At 43.7% G+C, this 25,009-nt stretch overlaps 1 protein-coding gene across 1 annotated transcript in view; it reads left to right on the top strand.

Annotated features, from left to right (window-relative positions):
• Positions 1–25,009, top strand: part of SLC2A13 (solute carrier family 2 member 13) — a 1,405,836-nt gene that overhangs the window by 909,936 nt on the left and 470,891 nt on the right. The window contains exon 6 of the mRNA XM_085654105.1: positions 7,354–7,474. Within this exon, the coding sequence (XP_085510231.1) occupies positions 7,354–7,474 (121 nt within the window). The remainder of the gene's footprint in view (positions 1–7,353; positions 7,475–25,009) is intronic.

Here is a 25,009-nt window from a genome sequence, read left to right as displayed (position 1 = left end):
GGATAAAGTCAGTGTTTGTCATCCAGGGGGGTCAGTACATTAAAGCTGTTTTGTACTTCCACATTAAAAGTTGGCTTATCGTTTAGAGAAAATGAAGGATTAGTAGCTGGCTTGGTAGTTAAGAGGACCAAGGGTCTATAAAAATAACCCAGTGGCATGGCCTAAATTGCTGCTGGGACTCTTTTTTGATTGTCCAAACAACTCAGACGTAATTTAAGAGTACTAGGAGATTTAAAATTGATGATCACACAATGCCCTGGCACTTCCTTTTAGTAAACACCAATCCAAAGAGTTCTTCTTACCATAAGCACCTCACTCACCTGAGAGCTCCTGGAGCCAGCCAGAGTTTGTTTTTAGCCAATGGATTGTCTTGTATTTTTAAGGTGGAGTGATCTTCCTTCATGGTTGAAGATAGCATCGGAACATCCTTTAGGACTATTAAATAAGGGGTACACTCATGTGGTAGCTGAGGAAAATCGTTTTTTTTCTGTTTAAGAAGGCTCCCAGACCTCCAGCATTGACTGGAATGTCAACAATACAATTTCCAGTATAATGTCCAGCCCTGCTTTATACTACGGGGTGATTCGATTCCAAACCAGGCCAGCAAGCATAACTCTCAATCCACAACAATGTCACCTTCACCTTGGACAGGATCATTTGTTTGACGCTTTCTTGAGATCTGCATAAACATTGAATAGGGCCTTTAACGTAACAACCTACATGACACACTACACACACTTAGAGAGCAGTGGGAGGGAGACCTTGGACCACTCGAAGATGAGGACTGGCAGGCTGCCCTGATGTTCCCTAAAGAGGTGGCCATCACCCTCCGCTTCCGACTGATACAATTCAGAATTCTCCATAGATCATATTTAACAGCAGTGACATGGGCAAAGATAGGGGCCAGGGCTGATGCACTCTCAGGGGCTGCAGCCAAACAGCTACCTTTTACCATACGATATGGGAGTGCCCGGAGCTCCTACGGCTATGGGAGGGGGCCACGACTCACATCCAAACCGCCTTGAGGAAAGCATTGACTCTTACACCAGGGTTGGGCCTACTTAATATATGGGCGGCAACAGATCTCACAGAGGTGGAACAACAACTAGCCACACTTGGATATACCCTTGTCAAAAGAGAACTAGCTATGGGGTGGGGGGGCGGCAAGTTCACCGACTATCAAGACATGGGTAAAGGAAGTTGATAAATGTATGATTGCAGCAAAGGAAGTATTTATAACTCAGGGATGCCCAAGGAAGTGGGACAAGAAATGGGGCAAATGGAACGTATATCGTGGAAATATCTGTAGCTCCCCGACGTTGGAACTTGAAATGAGACGAAGTAGAGATCGAGCGGAGGATATTATGTAACGGTGACTCTCTTCCCCTTGATAATGTACTGATGTATTAAGTGTTTGCTGAAATATTGATTACCACTGTATGCATGACTACGAATTAAACTAATAAAAAGAAGTTTACATTTTTTTATCTGACTTACAGTTTAGTTCTTTCAAATTCCCAGCTATTTCTGAAATAAAATCATTTATCACAGTCTTCAACCTATCCAAGCAGTTTAAGAAATGAGTCATGATATGCGATTCCAGATCTAACAAATCTCTTTGATGAGGGGCAAGTGGATGGTAAATGACCGGCCTCCAGCAGGTCATCCCCCTGATCAGTATCTCCAATTGGGCATTCTAAATGGGTCATAGAAATATCTGCTAACTCACCTCTTTCTGTACAAAGCAAACTATTACCAGGGCTCTTATCGATTCATTTCAGAAAGTCGAAAGCACCAGGGTCAAGTGGAGTTAGACACATAATTACAAATTTATAAATGGAATTCCCGCTGCAATCATAAACAGAAATCTCCCTTCTGACATTTTCGTGAAACCCATCTTTTTTCTGACGTTCTGGGTGACATTAACTTGTCCTGCCGCCTCCATGTTGCAATGCATTGATAAATACGCTTGTCTTGACTGACACAAGAAAGTTGTGGCCCATGCTGTACCGAATGGAAGCACAGTGCAGCCAGCAGCAGGTCAATGAGGCCCCCCAGGTGATTCCTTAAAAATTTCTCGGCCTCATTTAGGTTTTGCAAGGGATACTCGGCCACAAACATGGATATCGCGTCCACCTTATTGCAAGTGCATTAGGATACAGTGCACTTGTAATAAGGTGGGCGGAATATATTTATGAGTACTTGGAGTTTGGGTTGGAAAAATGGTTATGCGTGAAGTTTGGCATAATGCCCATGTGTGATGATCTTGAATACATTAGAAAAGCCTGAATAAAGTCAGTGATAGACTGTGGCCGGCTACAGCCAGTAAACAGGCAGACTGCATGGGACAACTGAGTGGCTTTACCAGCATTTATGTAAGATCAATGCTGTTGTGTCTTTTGATCATTGCAATGAAGGCGGCAGTCAAATTTCTGAATACTAACTGGGATGAGACTGGAAGAATTGTTTACTGATGGGGATAGGAAAGTCGACTGCTGAATGTGAAACTGCCTTTACTATGCGGGCTGAACCGCGCATGCCATTTCCCTGCAAGCTAAACCACGCTTGCCTTAACCACACCTATGCCTTAACCACGCATATACGCGGTTAAGACAGTGCACGGTCTAGCTGACGGATGGGCGGGGAGACTGGGAGGACGCTTTGGGAGTGGACATGTTGGGAGCAGAAGCGTCGGAACGGGAAGCCAACAGGAACATGGAGGAGTAAGTGAGGCTGATGCCGGGTCAGTTTTAAAGGGATGGGGTCGGTTTTAGTGTTCAGGGTGGGGGGTCGGGGTAATTTTTGGAAGGGGGCTGGTTTTGGGGTGGTTTAGGGGTGAGGCTAGTTGCTAGGGCTTAGAAGGAGGGGGGTCTGGGTAGTTTTAAGGGCTGGGTTTGGGGGGTTTAGGGGTGAGGGTAGGTTTTAGGACTCAAGGTGAGGGGGCTGGGGTCGTTTAAGGGCTGGGGCTGGGTTTGGGGGGTTTAGGAGTGAGGGTAGGTTTTAGGGCTCAAGGTGAAGGAGGTCAAATCGTTTTTTAAAGGGGGAAGGGTTTTAGGTCTCAGGGTTGGTAAAAGGGTAGGGGTAGTTTTACTGGCAGGGTGTGGGTAAGTGTTAGGCCTTCGGGTGGAGGTGGGGTCGGGGAAGTTTTTTTAAAGGGTACAGGGTTTTAGGCCTCATGGGTGGGGGATGGGAAGGGGTAGTTTTGAGGGCAGGACAGGGTAGATTTTAGGTCTCAGGGTGGGGGTGGAGGGGCACGGTAGGAGGAATAGAATTTTAGGGCTTAGAGCGGGAGAAGGACCGGGGTATTGGCGAACTCAACTATGCATATCCTCTTACCAAACATGGCTTTACAACGAAATTGTGTGGTAAAGTCATTCGTGGTTTGGGCTTGAGAATTCCACTGGCCTAATATGATGCAGGCCGGCACTGAGGGCAGGGTAGGGGGCTGGAGTCGTATTCTGACGGACACTGGCACAGCATCTCTTCATTTGGTTACCACCAGGGCCGGCTTTAGCTCTGGTGGCGCCCGGTGCGACAATAATTTTTGGCAGCCCCACATCTCATGACCGCCTGCTCGGATTCACACACTACCACCGAGCAAAAGTGCCCCTCATCTCTCCAATCATGAGTTATTGCTAGACATAGCCACCCCTTCTTGTCGTCAGCGCCCCCTCCAAAGTTCAGCGCCAAGTGCGGTTGCACCGATCGCACTGCCCTAAAGCGGCCCTGGTTACCACTCTCTGGGGCATATGTATCAACATCACCATTTGCGATTCTCAAATAGCGATTTTTAAAGAATCGCTATTTGAGAATTGCAAAACGGGATGTATTGAAAAATTTGCAAACTTTTTGCGATTTCTTAAAATTCCTTAATTGCGATTAGCAAATTGCGAAATCGCAATTAAGGAATACCTGCCCATTCATTTCTATGGGCCAGGAGACCCATAGGAATGAATGGGAAGTAATTCTCAAATAGCGATTCGCAATTTGCTAATCGCAATTTGAGAATAATTTCAAAGGTGCAAGGGTGTCATGATGACACCCTGATGCACCCCTGAAATGAGCATGTGTGTGCATATGGCGCACATACATGCCCTAAGGGCATGTATGAGCGCCACGTGGCACTTGGTAAATTTAAAAAAAGTGCTTTTTGAAAGGAAATCGCAAATTACCACCAACTGGAAGTTGGTGGTAATTTGCGATTTCTTAAGGATAATTCGCACAACTTGGGTGCTTTTTACATATCATTTAAGAAATCGCAATTTGCGATTTCTTAAATGCTTACGCAAAATTAAGAAATCGCTAAATTAGCAATTCCTTAATTTTGCGATGGGATGTGGCTCATACATCCCGATTACCGATTTTTTAATCGCAAACGCTGTTATTTTGCGAATCGCAGCGTTTGCGATTAAAAAATCGTTTGATACATATGCCCCCTAGTCATTCTAGCCCATTGTCTTTATTTCTGTTGCCTTGCCCTTCACATGCCAGGATGCTGGACTCATTACCAGAGGAAAGCAGGATTCTTTCCGTGAGCGCACAGCACATGGATGCTTTGAATTTTTGGTGCTTTGTAAATGAATATAGCTTTGTAAATTTGGAAATAAATGAATATAAATTAGATGGTATCTAAAATTGGAAGTAGCATGGGCCTTGTAATGCACCTTGCTACCGTAGCCACTAACAACACAGGATACAGGAGTCTATTCACGAAAACAGGTGTGATTTGTGGAAGGTGTGTGTTGTGTCCTCTACTGGGCACGAAATATCCTTGTTACACTCATTTTCAGAACTTCACTACTCTGGCTGGTGTAACGGTACATTCTCTGCCAAATAAACACATGCGAGGGAATAGTATACAAGGAAAAGATCATTCACACTTTTTTGGTGAGCTCTATCTGAGATTTAGAATTATGGAGCAAAAAAAGTGTGTATTTTAATTTGTGATTATTTTTTTTCTCTACATTCTGAAATATTTTTGTCGAACACTCTTCCTCCTTTTCCTATGAGCACTCTCCTAGTTTACAATTTCTGCAGTACGTACAAACCAAAGTCTGTTTCCGGTGACATAGATTATCTGAAAAGTGTGGCAAATGCAGTATCCTTGTTTGTGAATATCCACAAAGTTAGAAATGAGTGAGCGTTCACCACATATGCACAGGATTACCCTTGCCACACCTCGGACGAGCCCTGGTACGCCTGCTGCTCGAAATTAAATTTAAAACTGGGACTATATTATCTATTTATGACTGCTTACATTGCTCAGGTGTAAATCACGTTTTTGCACTAGTGAGTTTTCCAGGTGTAATGTAAAATCACACCTGGAAAATAAAATGTAGTTTCTAATATTTGAAAAAAATGACATTGGGATTGTCGCCTGTAATAGTTATTAGATCACCATTTTATTCACAAGTTTGTGCATACTGACATAACGATCCATCAGAGAAGACACAAACAAAGAATAAGAGTTGGCAAAGCCAATAGGTCTTACTTTCTCACTAAATAGTTATTGGCAAAGGCTTGTTTCCAAATGTTGTTGGATATTGGATAAAAGGCTGAATTCTCTTAAACAGCACTTGTCTTACTGCCACCACACAGGAAATTACATCAGCAGCTCTCCAGGATCGGGTCTAAAGTCATTTGAGGTGTTGGGAGGGAGACTTCAAGCAGTACGTTTGCCATTGGGATAGAACACAATACCCCAGCAGCATATACATGTAACACTACTCTTTTGTCATGGAAATAAAAAAGAGACAAGATGCTGAAATCCCTTTATGTTGTAAGAAAAATGGACTGTCCTCTTGGAACTGAGCTGTGCGCTTGAGAGTTGCTCAGACACTAGAATGAAAGAACGCTTAAATCAAATGCAAAAAAATATGTTAATTGTAATGTAATGGTAGCTGTTATGAGTGGGGCACCAGGACCCTGCAGAGAGAGAGAGAAAAGGCAGAGCAGGAAGCGAAAGTTAGGAACCCGAAAGGGAAGGGATTGAGTAGATAGAAGAGGAGCAAGAAAGGAAGCAGGCGCATGAGGTGTGGTCTCCTTGCTCATAAGAATAAAGAGTTACATGATCACTTACCTCCACGTGTCCATGTCGTCTGTGTACACACACAACACAGCATAAATGCTTTACTGTTTACCTGTTAATTATTTAACATTACTAATAAAACAAATATCTGGTTGGGGGAGAACGAGGCACATGGCAGGCGCAAGATAAGATGCTCCGAAATGATGCAGGGCCAACCCACCAGGGGCCCCCAAACCTTCCAGGAGGCCCCATTCAGCCCAAGGCCAGTGAATGTCTGTGGGACAGAGATTATGCAGGGGGCTCCATCATTTTGCGTTACTCCACTGAAATGATGAGATCCCAAATGCTGGCCATGGGTGGAGCAGGAAATAAAAACATAGGCAGCGTAATGTTGTCTACTGAGTGCCCAGTGTGATGCCATATTGAGATTGGCTAAAGATGCAAGGGTCTTGCCATTTGTGGATTGCCAACTGAGGGCCCTTTTGAATTCAGCTGCTTGTCACAGTGGCTCAACCATGTTATGTTCCTCGGGCTGGGCACTCTGCATTCAAAGGAGCTTCTGGTAGAGGCACCATCAGTTGAAGCCCGTGCACCGGGGTGGAGGGTGAAGGGTGGAGATGGGGCGAGAGAGTCACAGCTGACAGAACTACTTACTTACATCCTTTTACCAATGGGTACACAAGTGGGACACTCTAATCTTCCACGGAAAGCCATGGGATTGATGGACAACCCATTGAAGCAATCCCAAGCCTTTAAAAACACATGCGAGCCAATAGCGGAAGGGTCTGCCCCCGAACCCCCTTTTCCTGCACTGCTTCATATGCACTTAAGTCATTTTAAAATTATTGATACCATGAGGTATATAGTAGGGTGGCTGTTTTAAGCAAGACCTAACAATGAATGTTGCTACACTTATGAAAGTGCTGTTTCACTCAAGCAACTATCTTGTTTAGAAGGTTAAAAAGAACAAATGCCCCTTTTAATGTGTGTTTCCTGGCGCTAGCCACACATGTTTACCTCCCCTGTAACAGGAACATACATTTACGAAGAACAGCTAAGAATAAAATATAGAAGGTGAAAGGAAAAAACACAACGCACAGAGAAAGAGGGGCCTGTCCAACACAGCGCGTGTAGAACAAGAAACCTCAAATTGAGAATGTCTCGCCCTGGCTGTGTGGATGGGAGTTAATCTCTCCTTGGCCTTCGCGAAGCAGATTTACTGTGTGCTGTCTGTGTCTGGCGGGCAGTTTAATACTGTGATCTTTGCTCTCCATATTGCGGCATATGAAATGCAAACAGCTGTCCTGTTTGTTGTCCCTCTGCAGGCACCACGGTCGCCCTTTCCCTCCTTGCTTCGGGATTTCTGCTGTCAGCTCAGGTCTCCCCTCCCGTCACCCTTAATCCCGCGGATCCGTCGAGCCCGAACTCCAGCTGCACGAAGTACAGGTGAGATTTGAGGATTATGCTGCAGAGGGCTTGAAACTCTGCTCCAGGCTTCAGAAATCTGTCATGCCATGGCACAAGGTTTCCAGCTCTGTTTAATTCTTTTGTGCAGAATATTTAAGCATCTATTTGATTGTTATATTTTCACCAATTTTATAATATATTAAATTATATGTCGATGGTGACTGTGCCATCAGGCACCCAGAGCCAGGAGTGTTTCATCAGAACCTATAAAGCCATTAAAATGCATCATGGTCGCTGTACGCATTGGTTGTGGTTCCTCTCGGTAACGCATAACTAGCTTTCAGTTTTGTTGAGGGGAGATGGTAATAATGAATTATGGCAATAAATACTCTGGGGCTTATTTACAAGCCCCTTGCGCCGCCGGTGCGTCACATTTTCCTATGTTACAAGTGACGCACCGGCGGCGCAAGGGGCTTGTAAATAAGCCCGTCTGTACTGTCTTTTATGAGGATGTCGCAAGTCCCCAAGACGTTTCGTGACCATGTAGAGAAATGAGTATAGAAAATAGTGGTCACAGTATTAGTTACATCAAAAAGTGTAAGTAATAAACATACAAAAACATATGAGACAGAACATCGAGCAATGGCTATACTTCTGCTTCAGTGTTGTTTAATCACTAGGGGTGGGCGGAATTTGCGAAAGTGACTTTCGCAAATTATCGCTAAAATGTTAAAAATCTCCGCAAACACGCGGAAATATCGCGAAGATGCGGAAGATTTCCGCCCATTCGCGGTATTTTCTGCGTGGTCGCGGCTCACCAACTTACCCATGCGGTTGCTCGCGGGCGCGGCCATCTTGTTTTCACGCTTCTCGCGGTGCATGATCGTGAGAAGAAAGACGTGATCGCGCGACCAATGACATTACTGCGGGCGCGAACTGTCGCGAGACAGCGCAAATGGCTACCAACAATCCAACATCTCGTGGAGAACGCGACCGGATCGGGAAAACTTGTCGGTGAACGCGGGGATTCAGGTAAGGCGATCGCGCGAGAATGTATTATTTTACAGCGCGAGCAAGAAACAAATTATCGCTAAGCTGCGGAATGCGGCAATTTTGACATTTTCGCGCTCTCCGCGGAACGCGAAAATGTCAAATTATCGCAATTTCAGCGAGCGGAACGGAAATTTAGCCCAGGCCTATTAATCACACTGAAACAATTATCCAATTTTGAAAAAAAGACATTTAAATGATCACATTTAAAAACCATCATTGGAGTGCCCAAATGGAAAGGTGAAAAGGAGTGGATGGTGACTCAAGTGAGGAGGTGAAGTACGTGAAGTCAAGTACTAGTGAATATCACAATCAAATTGGACATGACAAATCCCCCTTTTAATTTCACTCCCAGGTGCCCCGCCCATCACTATCACTTCAGTCCTGAGGAAGACCCGCTAGTAAGGCTTATAAGAACCTACACACATCAAGGGGCCGAAACGTCGACACATCATCGATGCTAGTATCTTCAACCGTACTTGCCTTACTGTGATACCCTGTCGTACATGGCTATGTGATTTATTGTAATTATTTGCTTGTGGCTTTGAATAACATGCTACACAATTTGATTGTGATATTCACTATTACTTAACTTCACGTGCTTCACCTCCTCACTCACCATCCACCCCTTTTCACCTTTCCATTTGGGCACTCCAATTATGGTTTTTAAATGTGATCATTTAACCGCATCGCTGCTCATGACAGAACCACTCAGTCATGAGCCACGGGCGCCGTGTGCTCATGACGGAGTGGTTCCGTCATGCTGCGGCCGTTGGCGGCCGCTCCGCCCACGCAGCGCTGATTCCCCGCCTGTGCAGGCGATTAGAGTGAGTGGGCAGAGTCGTGATGGAACCACTCCGTCATGAGCACAGCGCGCCCGTGACTCATGACGGCGTGGTTCCGTCATGAGCATGGCGGCGCCGCGCTGCCCCCAAACCCCCCCAGCGCCGCGGCGGAATTTGTGCCGTGGCGAAGGGGTTAAATGTCTTTTTTTCAAAATTGTATCATTGTTTCAGTGTGATTAAACAGCACTGAAGCACAAGTATAGCCATTGCTTGATTTTCTATCTCATATGTTTTTGTATGTTTATTACTTACACTTTTTGATGTAACTAATACTGGGACCACTATTTTATATACTGCCTTCTACCCAGGTCTCAGTGATTTTGAGTTTACCCTTTTCTATAACCGTGTAGAGAAATGAGGCAGCCAGCCACGTTCCTTTATGAAGTCCTCGAGCTCCAAGTTTACTTGGATTTTCTTATAGTTTATACCAGAGGCCATTGTATTGTTTATATATAGTACCTGCGCACGTCATCACCCTTCCCATAATCTGCCCAGGTCACGGTTCTCTTTCCTCAGATAGAAGCGCTATTATGGTTGCACAGGGGAGTATGTGATGTATATGAAAATAAGCACATCAGTATACAGCTCGTAATATATAACAACATCATATAAACAGTGTAATGTAAGTCACTTTCCAAAACGCCTGTAATTGACAACAAATGGTAACATGCAGCAGATGTTGGAATGAACTCCAGTAGAGCAGTAAATAAAAGCACAGCTATTAATGTCTTCATGCCAGCTAGTGAATTTACAGAGAAAAATAGTTCAGAAGAAAGGGGTTTTAATTCTGCTCAGTGACCTGCCTTTCACACTGTCAGTTATCTCAGGCAGCCAGCCATTGCAACATGGCAGCTCACCTGTAACAGGTTATTACAGTAGCTCAGCAATGCCACCTTCTTATTACAGGCGACTGATGTCGCAACTGGACTCTGATTAGAAAATTAGAGACAAGTTTGTATCCATATAGTGCAGGCTTTCGTGTAGTATAATAATAACCGGTCGGCTTCATACTGTTCTTCCGCATTGTCTGTAATGTCATGGGTCTGCTATTTCCCAGTTTAACAGTACTCGATTGTACAAGCATGTTTGCCCACTTATAGAAAGAAATGAATACTTTATTTTTGCTGATAAATTGTGGAAGTGATTCCTAAGCTTGGCATCAGTGCGAACACGGGAATATTGGAAATTAGAAATTAGACAGGCTAAAGTGGCTCTTTTATTTCTCAAACTCTCCCCCGACCCTTTCACCTTATTTAGCACTGTACATTTTTTACGATTGGCAGTAAAACTAAGAAACACCAGAAGAGAGGATTAACTGTGTCGGACTTATCAAAGGTGGGAAGGGCTTAAAGACCTTTAGCCAGATTTGTCTTGTAATCTAAGTTGTGAGACATTTGTATTTTATAGGGTCCCCCCTTTTATGCTATTGGGGAATCCCTACACGGTTGAACGAGTTAAATATTGCACATAACTGTCCCGTTTTTAAATTGTTTATAGTGCTGGGTTTTTATTACTATTGTATTTATGTGTAACATGCATATTGGTCCGAATTTTTAATGGGAGTGGGACTGTTTATAACATGTATCTTTTATGGATATTTTTAATACCCGAATAAAGATCATTTGATTTGATTTGATTTAGTGACTTTACCACTTGAAAACTATTTCATTTTTCATGTGTCGGCCTCATTTCTGAGATCAGAATGACATATTTTCTTGAAAAGAAAAAGGCTGTACTTACTTATGTACACAGCATCCAATGCACGTGTGTTTTGGAGAAGAGAAACTACTGGAAAACCGAAGTAAAAAGAATGGACAGACCTCTTGTGAAAATACCCCTCATGCCACGAGGAGAGTCTTCACTTTGGGGACTGGCTAGCTAGGGTAGTTTGTGTTAAGACAGATTTGCGAGAACGAGGAGAGGAGAGGTTTAGAGGTCTGGTTCATTGTATCTAGTGCGCAAAGAAAACGCATTCCTTTCCTAGCAGTGCAAGCCTTTTCGGTAGAAATATAGAGGAACAATTGCCAAAAAATTAAGTTTTTGCACAGTGCTGATATAAAATGTCCAGATGGATGCATTTGAATGTCATCAAAAGTGATTGAGACTATAGTACAGAGCTAGATGTGGGCAAGTGTGTTGGGAAGGCAAAGATAAGACACAGGAGGCAGGAACACTAGTCAGCAATATTTAAGATTATGCTCCTGCTCTGGAGCCCTGCATGGAAGACCTGGAAGGAGGTCACAGTAGCTTGACCTGTGATGTGTGCATGATGATGATAAACCTCTCACCAAGTAGGCTTGAAGGTTCACACCTCTGTCCTTAATGGCCACACCTCATTGCAGACACAAAATGGTAAATCTGGCAATTTTGTACATGATAGGACATGAATATTCTGCTACCTCCTTTGCTTGGTTCCAGTGAGGTGAAGGATTGAAAAAGCGTAATTGCTTATGGTGGTGTAAATAATCTGTGCACTCGTCACCAACCTGGGCTATTGAGGGATTGAAGGGCCCTTACAAGCTCTCTTGTTTTTAAATGTACCAACGTTGCTAAAGCAAACTAAACAAATTAAAAGCATTTATCTACCATAAGGCAATTTTATTAAGTGGGTCTCAAGTTTCTCACTATTTAGAGATAGTGAATCAAACATAGTCTACTAAACGAAGTGAGAACATTAACACACTCAGACCAGAGTTAGAAGATGAAGAATACACATACATGGGTGCGAGCTCAAGTCTTTTTACTCAAGAAGTCTACGTTCAACCACTGACCTTACTCCACATGAAGCACAAATATCAAGTTTGACGTGAGCACCTTGGACGACTTTTTAGTTGAACCTGCATTACCTTTTGCTTATGATATTTTTAATTGATACCATAGAGGCTTATTTGAGGTATGTTGTGAGAAATTATTTATTTTTAACATATTTTACTCTCTAATCAGATTGTGGCACATATATCCGTTTCCTTTTGACATCTTAAATTTATTGTATTTAAGAAACAATCATTTACTTCAAAAAGTGTAGCCCATCAATTATCCCCTTAAGTACAGCATTATGTCACAAGCTGACTGCTCTGCGCACGCCTCAAAATGTAAGCAAGCGGAGACGAATGGCGAGTCCAACTGATGAAGTTTATGTGCCTATAGAATTGTATGTTGTGTGGAAGGACACCCTTTTGAAATTTAGGTCCATGTTGGGATCTCAAACGCCCTATGGCAAAATGCAATTAAAACCTCTGCACACGCCACTTCATTGTAGCGTTCACCACCATTAAGCCTCTTCCAACTAAAAAAAACCACAAAACAACTGAGGGTCCTTTCACAAACACATTTATGGATGCGTAAGTAGTACTACAAGAGTATTTTTATATACTTTTACATACTTATGTGAATTGGCCCGAGACATCTAACTCACTATTCGAAAATTTGCTAAGAGGGCACAGTCCTTTCTATTTGTGATAAACAGATTCACATGTTACTTCCATTGTAGATATTTTGCGAGCAATTCACAAAAGCGCATAAGAGTACTATAAAAGTACTATTTTATATACGTGTAAATGCCTTTGGAATTGGATTAAGGTTGTTGAAAATATGTGTGGGGAAGAACAATGTGAAATATTTGGAAAAAGTACCTTAATCCCTCTAAGGTTAAAGACTGGTAGGAAGGTTTGCTTGTAGCTCCATAGTGTCTTTGTAGTGATTTCTGAAAACGTACATGATGGTTTCCTCAAAGAACATAAAGAAAAATAAAATGCATTGGTGCCTCGTTTCCCTCATAACTTTGTCCCTCATTTGTTTGCTCTAAGTGAGGTAGTGTACATTATAAGAGGAGGCAGATTGTTTTCTAGAACTCTGGAGAAAGAGAGGAAATTAGGGTGAATCTGAAATAGTGAGGCAAGTTTACGCCATACATGGACTGTTAGTTTCAGCGGAATCTGTCTCAATTGTATTAATGTGTAGTATTGGCAGTCATAAACAGCTTTCCCAACCTTCATGAGGCTGCTGCATTTTTTGCACATTGTTCATGGAGTGTACCTCGTTTGTATGAGATCTTAGGGCTAATCATTGTTGGTGTTGCGTGCAAACTTAGGCAAATGTGAAGTGCTCCACCCAATTATTTACCATAATTACCTTATGCAGTGAATAGTCTATGTGGTCAACCCAGATGTAGTGGACCTAAGGATTAGCACTGGCCCCACAGGTGGGGTCTGTGGTGCACACTCCAGAAGAGGTGAAGGGGAAGCCCACAGACACCTTTGTAGATGGTTCATGTTGTCCAAAAAGAAGTGGTGCATGCACAATCCAATGATAATCCCAGACTCCGCAGATGAGAATCTGAAAAAGCGGAGGGAGGGAAGCTCATCTGTACTACATAAAGGGGTCGGTCTTATCTAAGTTGACAGGTTTCGGTCAGTTACAGGGCACTCCAAGCAGGCTTTGTTTCTCTGATACAAGGAGTGTTTGGGAGTTTGTGTTGTCACACCTATGATCACATACTCTGCAGACTATGGTACCGCCCCTATTCACTGTAATTCTTAGAGTTCTGTATGTTGTCTCTGATTTTAAATCAAGGTGCCAGCTGTTGGCACGGACTCTGGACATGGACACAATGACTGTACATGTCCAGTGCCAAAATAGTATACAAGAAAATAATTTCCCTCAATATGGTGTAAGGGCTCCATATTTTGACCCCTTGAGACATTGCTTAAATTGCTTACTTTTGGTATGGTGCTGTTATAATTGTTCATCTTGCTCACTGTTTTATTGATTCCAGATGAATGAAGTGCAAAAAGTGGTAGAATGGGGAAAATGTGATCTAACAGAAACCATAAGAGCTATAAATACATCTTAAGGGATGGTGCTAGCTTACACCATTAATAATCCTCCGTGCATCAGTGTCCTGTAAATTGAGATACCATTTGTTACAACCTGTGACATACAGAATTCTTTCGTGAACTGGTCAGCAACAGCACTGCTAATGTGCTAAGTATTATGAAAAGATTTAACATAGGAGCTTTTGTCCAACATTACCTAATAGAAAGCTTTTGTCCAACACAAATGTGAGACTTCGAAACCCCAGAGACAGCAACAATTCATGTGAAAGAATCAGCCTCGCAGAGCAAAAGTCCAAGAAATGGGGCTCACAATGTTACACTTCAAAGGGGGATGCATCAGCCGTTCATATTGCAGATATTTGAGTTTCAGTTCCCAGAATGTTAATTGGGTTTTATTGCACTTGCCACAAAACTTTAGCTCATGGATACCCACCTGAATAATTAATTGTCTGATGTGGTCCCGAGAGGGTGTCCAGTACCGCTGGGAGGGAGGGCACAATCCAGAAAAGAAACACTCGCTGTAAGAAATTGGATTACTGGTTCGGGGGATGAAACCCTTCTCAAGTATCAACCACAATTCTTCTCAGGTTTTAGTTGGAGAGGCAAGATGGCGCCTGAGTGAGAGGACGCCGCAACATCGCCTCACAGACCTCTGCGTCCCGCTTCGGAGTATTGGAATTTTAATCGCCGCGGTGAACGCCCAAGGCCCTGCACTATCGGAAGCATCGGCAGTATCGGCAGTGTCGGAAAAAACATGTCGATGACAGATGTAGCGCGGTTGCGGTGATGCAGCGTTGCGAAGCTGGGAAAAAAGCATCGGCGCTAGTTACATGGATGAGAGAGTGAAACCCGCGCGGCATCAACGGCAGTAACGGCTATCCAGCCCGCAGATCTTTGATGCCTGGCTTTGTTTAGCTCTACGTACCTGGTTTCCTTTGGTTGCTGCATTGGTGCATCGGCGCTCTGGTGACGGACCCTTCCGATTTGTGATCCAACGACCTGCCGTATAGCAATAGCAATCAGCTTCTTCCGGAGACGATGGAGACGACAGGGACGACGGTGCTGAGTGTGCTGCTCTAGTGACGGGGGGTCAAGAGCAAGAAAACACAGGAGGTGAGGCTGGCGAGGCTGCAAGGAGCACATACTTCGAATGTTTGTCTGAGCTTGTAATTGGGGAAACTAGTGCCTCCAACTTAGCAATTGACCCGAGAAGGAAAACCCACGAGTATCGACACAGGATTTTTGCTTATTCACGGAGAGAATTATTTTCCTTCAATACGAATTTCCATAAGCTATCGAACTTCTCAGTATACCCCTATGTCCTTAATTAGTTAAAGCGGCCACTCTTTACCTTTGTTTGACGTGCCTCCCTTCTGCGAGCTGGAGGTTACTCAATTAAGAAAGTAAACCCTGTTTTTCTAGCAAAAGCCTACTCAGCTTTGTTTAAAGCTCCACAGCTTTCAGCTTTCTGCTCAGTTACATCTGCAACTGGTCATGATTAACAGGGGCAAAGAAAACATATCTGCACCTCATACCGCGAATGTCAATCACTGAACAATCACTGAACTAGAGCTGAGCTGAGCAGAGCAATCTAGTTAATCCGAAATGGGCAGAGTTCCATCGTGATGAGGAGAGTGGGCGGCCCTATAACTAGATAGCTTGATAAATAAGTATTGCAGTTGAAAGGGGCTAAAGGGAATCTAAAACTCTTCTAGCTGGTTGCAATGAGAGGAGGGTCAGAAAGGAGCGGAAAAAAAAAATTCGTGGACAGTTTATGAAGCAGTCAAAACGGAGATTATTATCGGAAACTCAACGCTTAAACATACATACGCAGCTTATCTCTGGCCCGACCAGGCAGCAATCGTTGAAAGTAACTATTCAAACCAAACTTGGACTCCATCACTTCACAAATGTGACAGGATGCATCTACATGAGTGAGTGCAAGATACCGCCAAGATCACTGTCTCCGGCTCAAGTAAAGTTGATAAAGGGATTCTCTAAAGGAGTTCAAGTCATACAGGAAGCACAGCAAGTGATAAAGATTAAGATCAAGATTAAGGTGCAAGGAGAAGTGTCCACTACAGCCTTTTCTTCGCTCGGCACCCAATTGCTTTGTATTTCAATTCTTGGACCCAGTAATATATCCAGCAGACAGACCGCTATGGAAGACCAGGTCCATGGGGCTGGTGCCAGGGATGCAGCAATAGATTCGCCGTCAGCATTGAAGGAGCCAATAAAGCACTGTGAAATTAATCTTGGAAACCTGGGGAAAAAAACAGAGAATAAGCGTGAACTGTCAAGGGTCTCAAGCAACCCAACGTTAATTTCTAGAAGCACAGAGGGAGATGCCTATACACCCCAAATTGAAATCGATAATGCAGTGGACGATCTTAAACCGAAGGAAAAAAACTTTGATACACGATTAGAGACAAAGGGATCAGAAACTCGGGGGGCTAAGGCAAAGGAAATTAAAAGCAAACTACGAGAGGAGGGGAAGGGGAGCGAGAAAGATAAAGACAAAAACAAACCCAAACGTAAAGTCCCAGATCAAGAAAAAGAGAGAGTCCCAGATAAAGACAGAGATAAAGATAAATGCAGAAATAAAGAATTCGAAAATGAAAATCAAAAAACCATGGAGAAAAATAAAAATTACCTCGCTGAAAAAGAGAAAATCCAACGTAGAGACAAAGAGGTGGAAGATTCTACCGTACCAACAGACGACGCAGAATTGATGGCAAAAAAAGCCAAGCGGTTACAAACTATCAAGAATCTCAAAGCTAATGCTAAAGCTACCGCTACTTACCAACCCAATACACCACAGTCTAATATATTTAGTATTTTTAGTCCGATAGTCAAGGAAGCGGTGAAAAAACTTCCAGAACATTCAATATCGGTTGAGCTATCTAAGAATGATGAGAATAGAATGTTATATCCGGAACTAAACTTGGAACCATCTACAAAGTCTCCTATAAAGCAACCTGGCATTATTGATACCCCCAGCCCCATACAGTATCCATTTACCGAGAAGCTGAGACAATCTGAAGCGGAAAATCAATCCGAGGGTTCAGAGGCAGAAATTTATGAGACCGGTCTATCTACAACAAGTGAGACTAGCGATGATAATATCAACCCTGCTCGAGATCCAACACCTGAAGGCACGGACTCCGCAGACATCAAGAAAGCTAGTGCTCCAGATCAATCTAACACCCCACGCGGGAAAAAATTTGAGAAAAGGCGAACACGAAATCTACGGCACAACAAGTCAAATCTCGAAGAAAGCTTAGAGCAAGGAAGTTTGACCCGGCAAGGTATCAAAAACATGAATAAATCCAATTATGACGATGAAGCTACATCGGCTCAGCACAGTGGAGAAGAACCAAATGGTTACGATAACCAGCAACAACATGGCTCGGCAACTAGAAAAGAGAAATTGGCTGAACCTTCCTTAAAAGATATTTTGACGACTATTAGAGACCTTCATAAGGATATAAAGAAAGACAGTGAGAGGAATCACTTTGCCATTCAGAAGCTAGAAGGAGCGGTCAACAAAATTGGCAGTACCTGTATCGAAATATCGGAAAGGATGGGATCTCTAGAAACCCGTACCGAGTATTTAGAGAACGATGTTGCTTGCCTTCAAAAGAAAGAAAAATCTCAAGAAGGGGTTATTCGAGACTTAATGTTTAAGCTCGAAGACCAGGAAAATCGTTCAAGAAGAAACAACCTCCGGTTCCTCGGTATTCCGGAAGCCGTCGAGAGAAATGATCCTAGGGGATATATTTGCTCTCTTTTGAAAAAAACTTTCCCTGAGTTAGAATCCTGGGATTTCGATAAAGAAATTCAGCGGGTCCAGCGCTTCCCCCTAACACAACGTAAACAAGCCAAGAATTCCACCACATACCCAAGGGCAATGTTAGTGTATTTTGGTAACTTTCTGCTACGGGAAGCCATATACGATCTAGCACGGCCTACCAGCAAACGGGAATATAATGGATTCTCCTTCTTTGTAAGACCAGACTATGCACATCCAACAGTTGAAAGAAGATGGAGAATGCGACAGCTTTACACCCCTTTTGAAAAAGCTGGGGCTACTGTGTTCTTACAAAACCCTTCCCGCTTGAAAGTAATCTTTAAAGGTACCACGCGCTTTTTCAACAGCGAAATTCAAGCGGAAGCCTACCTGCAAGAAATTCTGGATTCTGAAAGGAAAGCTAATCAACAACATTAAGGGGGTTAGCTAACCGACTGTGACCTAAAGGTTAAGCACTATCTGGATATAGACTAAAATTTTCACTTTTTTTGTCTTTTTTTTTTTTCTCTATACTCCGATGGCGGGCGCTGTGGCTCTGGAGGCGATCATGGTGAACTGACCACACAGACGCCCACACCTAGATCCGGCCGGACCTAGGATGCCTCAATGGGTGGTTCAGGGGGGTGGGAGGGTCAGGGTGGGAGAAGGGGTTGAAGAGGGTGGGATGGGCAGGTGCTGTGGGGGTGTAAATCAAAAAAAGAGAACTCAAGATACTATTGTAAATATAATTAGATTAAGATTTAAAGCCGTAACAAGGTATGCAGTCAAACGTTTCTTTATTATACCAACTGGGAGCCCGATAAGGAAGGATTTAAAACAAAAGAATGGCAAAACTTAAGATATGTTCTATAAATATAGGGGGCCTAAATGATTGGAAAAAAAGAGGCAGATTAGAGGAATTTGTTAAATTTACACATACAGATATCATATGTATCCAGGAGACCCATTTGCCATGGGGGAAAAGGCATTGGTTAAACATAAAAGGATTCGAGATTTTATCCTGCTCCTCCCAAACTTCCACCATTAGGGGGGTTGCTATCATTGGTAAAATCGGTTTGGGGGGAGCTAAACTATCCAAGGCTGACACCATGGGGCGCTGGGCGTTTTGTGAAATGAATTCTGGTACTACAATCTGTAGCATATATGGGGCCAACAGCGACGACCCTGATATCTTCAATCATATTGAGATGGAGCTAGCAACCTGGCCAGCACCGATAGATTTTAATATCTCTGCAGATTTCGAAGGGGGAATAGGCTATACTGGGCGTAAATCCCGGGTGTATCGGGCAGTACGCTCAATGATGGATTCACATGGCTTAAGGGATGTTTGGTGCAGCATAGAATCAGGGCACCCAGGTTATACATATTTTTCCCATCCCTTTAAGAAATTTTCCAAGCTTGACTATTTTATGATTACCGCCACTGAGATTAGCTCAGTAGAAATTAGCAAACTACCCAAGATAATCTCAGACCATAATCCACTGTTATTAACAATAGCTACCAATAGACCAGTTAAACCATTGAGGCCATGGACTTTTGACAAGAAGCTCTTAACCGACAGTACATATATAGCATATATGAAGAATTGGTCACAGGCCTTTTTTGATGCTAACAGATATAGTGCATCGCGAAACTCTGTCTGGGACTGCTATAAAGCTGCCTTAAGGGGAGAAACTAGTAGCTACACCTCTCGTAACTGGAAACGTCTTAACTTAGAAAGAAAGCAATTAATGAATAAATTAATAGCAGCGGAGGAACAGCATAGGAAAGATATAATGGAAAGAAGGTCGGACATTATAAGCTTAGAAAAAGTGAGTACTATCAAAGCTGAGATACAAAAGCAATTAGCCGAAAAATCTGCTGCTGAATACTAAACACAGAGAAGGAATATCTATGAGACGGGGGAGCAAGCTGGGAACGCTTTGGCATTACGTATCAGACAAGCAACGTCAAAAAATATTATTCCACGCATAGCAGAGCTCGGCAGGATTTATGAGCAGCCAAAGGATATTATAGATGTCTTCAAAAGATACTATCAAATATTGTATCAGGAAGATATGGGGAGAGTGGAGCCATTGGTTGAGTGGACAGGATCAGGGATCAAAGTGGCCCATGACGACAGAGAAAATCTAGAACAACCTATTACTATGGATGAACTTTCAGATGCCTTACAAGATCTAGCAGCAGGGAAGGCCGCAGGCCCTGATGGTCTACCAATCGAGCTCTACAAAAGCTTATTCGAAGAAACATCAATACTTCTGCTAGACCTCCTTAATGGGGTTATAAATATAGGTTTAATCCCTGAGTCATGGATGAACACCAATATAGTGGTGTTTCATAAAAAAGGTAAGCCCACGGAAAATCCGGGCTCATACAGACCCATATCCTTAATAAATGCCGATAATAAATTATAGGCTAAGATCTTGGCAACCCGCCTAGGACGGATCGTTGGGTCCCTGGTCTCCCCTTGGCAGCACGGTTTCATTCCTGGCAGGGGAACCACAGATCATATAAGACGAGCTATTACGCTGTTTGATATCCATGCTGCCGGGGAAGGAGGGGTCGCAATGATCCTCCTAGATGCGGAGAAAGCTTTCGACCGCGTCAGATGGGAATTCTTGTGGAGGGTGCTCGTCGAATTGGGGTTTGGACCAAGGTTTATGAAGGCTATTCAAGCCATGTATGCCACCCCAGTGGCGAAAATTCAAATGATGGGCGAGAGTTCAGATAAGATCTTTATCACGAGGGGGACAAGGCAGGGCTGTCCATGCTCACCCATACTATTTGCACTATACATCGACCCCCTAATACGCCAAATAACCAACAACACAGCAATTAAACCGGTAGTTACAAATGGATTTCAAACAAAAATTTTGGCATATGCAGACGATCTTGCTGTCATTACTACTGATCCCGAAACTGCTATGCGAGAAGTAGTGGGTACCACGAGTAAGTTCGGCGAACAATCCGGCTATCGTCTAAATGTGGGCAAGACACAGGTACTCTGTTCCAAGAACATAAATAAGCTAGACGCCAGATTTGTTGACTCTGTGGTTTATTTGGGGATAACGATCAACGCACAGCCAGAGTTAATAATTAGAGACAACTTCATCCCTCTCATGGAATCCATGAAGGAGAATCTGAAAAGAATGGACACATTACAACTCTCAATAATTGGTCGCGTCAATGTAATCAAAATGACCATGCTTCCCAAGGTGTTATACAAATTTCGGTCGATCCCCTTTAAAATAGAGGGGAAAATCATTAAGGAAATAGAATCCATCTTTATGAATTTCCTGTGGCAATATGGTAAGGTCAGAAGATCTTTGAAATATATGTCACTACCTCAGGAAAGGGGCGGTCTGGGAATGCCAAACGTTAGATACTATCATTGGTCTTGTCTTCTTACACAGATGGCCATCTTATTTGAACCAGCGGGAAGAAGCTTAAACTTCCCGAGAAGACAAGACGCGATTCCATCTATCTTCGAATTATTACTTGGCAGCAAGGCCACTGGTGTCCTACTAAGAAGAACTGAAAGGAAATATTATAGTAAGTCGAGACTTAAGACACTCGAAGGAATATGGGGGGTCTGGGCCGCAACTCAGAAAGTATTTTCAATCTCCAAATACAATCACCATACCCCACTCTGGAATTCAGGCCTCTTTCCCAATCTAAGCAACGATGTGTCCTGGAGACACTGGGCAGGAAAAGGTATCCTGACACTGGGGCAAGTAATTCTCAGAGATGAGTGTAGAACTCTGGAAGAATTAAGACTTAGGTACTCCCTTCAGGGTATACAAGATTATAAATACGCTCAGGTGGTCAGCACTATCAGATCAATAAGGCCCCGAATCGTCTTAAGGGAGAGGTGTAAGGTATTGGATTATCTGAAGGTTGGTGATCCTAGTATCAACGGTGTGTACAGGCTGTTTCTGCAGGAATTCCAGGACGATATCGGTAAAACCGAGGCAGCCTGGGCTGCAAAGTTGGAGGATCCGGATATTGACCTGGATAGAGCTCTTGAATTGGATAGAAGATTCTTACGCTCCTCTAATTTAAGAGCTCAACATTTTAAAACATTATTTAATCTCTATTACACCCCCTCTAAACTTCACGACTGGGGCAAGAGGGAGAACAGCAATTGTCCCAGATGCTGTAAAGGCCCAGCCGACATTACTCACATGTTTTACAAGTGCGAGAAATTAGAATCCATTAGAATAGAGATCGAATCATTCTGGTCAGGACTGCTGGATGCACAGATAACCTTGTCTCCGACACCAATGATTATTGGATGTCAAAGTCAATTGAAATTAAATACTGAGACCGAAGCCCTAATTTTTATTTCTACTGCTGTATTTAGAATCTTAATCTCAGCAGCTTGGAAAGATACACAGGCCCCAACCTTTCAAATGTGGCTTTCCAGATTTCTTGGTATACATAATGTGGAGGCGGCTCTGTATCAACTTAAGGGAAAAAAATTAAGAGAACTGGGGTTGAAGATTTGGGCACCAGTGGCCGCTTGGCGCACTAGTAGATTGTCGTAACCTTACCGATCTTCAGAATATGGCTACGACTATACCCTAATATTTATACTTTCATTTGCTATACCTTCCTTCTCTCTCTCTTTCCTCCTTTGATTGTGGCAGCTGGCACGATGTTTATCATATGCATTTCAATTTCATTATCATATTTACGCCACACCATTTAATGATTTACAACCTCCAATCTCAATTAGATTTTAGAAATGTAATTTGTCAACCGACTTCTACATGCCTTGTTCTAGCTTTATCCATATCTCCTTGCTACTTCTGTAATCTGTTTATATGTCATTCAGCTTTCTTATTTAGTTAAATTTATTTCATATTGTATTGATATAATGTAACATGAATTCTCAATAAAAAATATATATAAAAAAAAAAACCACAATTCTTCTCAGGGTGAAGTCACAAGCAACCCTAAATTAACCTGTCCTTGACCCTCTGGTACCTTGGCACAGAGCAGCCAGGCTTAACTTCATGAAAGAGTGTAAAGTATTTGTGCAACACTTCAAACAGTAGCCAAGTGAAAAAACACCACAAAAGGATCCCACAACAGAGTTAGAAAAATAGAGTAATCTTTACTAAATAAAACAAGACCATAATGAGCAAATCCAATTAGTAGAACCAGACATATTTAATTTTAAAATCATTTTAATAAAAATAGCACCAAATGGCCTAAAGCACCAACTGTGGCTATCTGATCGTGCCGGACCTGGACAAAGTCATAAGTTCAGACTGACTGCGATGGAGCGTGGGCAGTCTGCAGGGATGCAGTTACGCCTGCTGAACAGAGTATCTTAAACCCTGGTTTGCTGAGCATTGCAAGGATCCTTGTCGAAGATGTGTCACGCAGTTGAAGCAATGTGTCGGTTCCGAGATGCGGCGAGGCTGTGGTGTGATGTCTTGCTGCATCGTCGTCAAAGATCCCATCGATGAGGGCTTGCAATGTGAATTCCAGAGTAGGGGAAACGTTTCGCAGTTAGTGCGATGTTTTGGTTCCTGAGGAGCTAAAAGACTCAAGTAGAGTCCAGGGGCTTCATCGAAACTGCGGTCGGCAAGGGATGCAAAGTACTGCACAATGGATGTGTCACACATTGGTAGTTCCGATGCAGCGATGGGCTGAAATGTCAGTCTTTGCGTCAGTTCTGATCCATGCAGCAGCGGCAATGCGTCAGTGGTTCTGCCCGGTTTTGCCGCTCGGTACAAAAGGGGGTGGTAATGGACAGAGCATCAGAACCAATCAAACACTCACACCCAGTCAACAGATCTGGGTTTGATCCAGCACCGTTCTTTAGCCCACTCTGCCACCCCAGTTCAGACATGGCTATATGCAAATCAGTCTTACCCTGTGCCTCATGGGAACAGTCCAACCCGAACTGCCAAGCCATGCCTTCCCTGGACCGGAAACAAGCTTCCTAGGACCGGTTTCTGGCATTTCAGCCGTCTTCAGCCAGGCTTGCTTGAATCCAGTGGCAAAGTGAGCAAGGGACTCACGTCTGAGCATACCCTGCCAACTTATGGCGAACAAAGCAGGACAAAAGGGGGTGGTGATGGACGGAGCATCAGAACCAATCAAACACTCACACCCAGTCAACAGATCTGGGTTTGATCCAGCACCGTTCTTTAGCCCACTCTGCCACCCCAGTTCAGACATGGCTATATGCAAATCAGTCTGACCCTGTGCCTCATGGGAACAGTCCAGCCCGAACTGCCAAGCCATGCCTTCCCTGGACCGGAAACAAGCTTCCTAGGACCGGTTTCTGGCATTTCAGCTGTCTTCAGCCAGGCTTGCTTGAATCCAGTGGCAAAGTGAGCAAGGGACTCACGTCTGAGCATACCCTGCCAACTTATGGCGAACAAAGCGGTACAAAAGGGGGTGGTGATGGACGGAGCATCAGAACCAATCAAACACTCACACCCAGTCAACAGATCTGGGTTTGATCCAGCACCGTTCTTTAGCCCACTCTGCCACCCCAGTTCAGACATGGCTATATGCAAATCAGTCTGACCCTGTGCCTCATGGGAACAGTCCAGCCCGGACTGCCAAGCCATGCCTTCCCTGGACTGGAAACAAGCTTCCTAGGACCGGTTTCTGGCATTTCAGCCGTCTTCAGCCAGGCTTGCTTGAATCTAGTGGCAAAGCGAGCAAGGGACTCACGTCTGAGCATACCCTGCCAACTTATGGCGAACAAAGCGGTACAAAAGGGGGTGGTAATGGACGGAGCATCAGAACCAATCAAACACTCACACCCAGTCAACAGATCTGGGTTTGATCCATCACCGTTCTTTAGCCCACTCTGCCACCCCAGTTCAGACATTGCCATATGCAAATCAGTCTGACCCTGTGCCTCATGGGAACAGTCCAGCCCGAACTGCCAAGCTATGCCTTCCCTGGACCGGAAACAAGCTTCCTAGGACCGGTTTCTGGCATTTCAGCCGTCTTCAGACAGGCTTGCTTGAATCCAGTGGCAAAGCGAGCAAGGGACTCACGT

The sequence above is a fragment of the Triturus cristatus genome, chromosome 4_1 (assembly GCF_964204655.1).
Source record: "Triturus cristatus chromosome 4_1, aTriCri1.1, whole genome shotgun sequence".
In the NCBI taxonomy this organism is placed as follows: Eukaryota; Metazoa; Chordata; class Amphibia; order Caudata; family Salamandridae; genus Triturus; species Triturus cristatus.
Note: the sequence above shows the minus strand (reverse complement) of the source record. Positions and strands in the feature narration are given on the sequence as shown.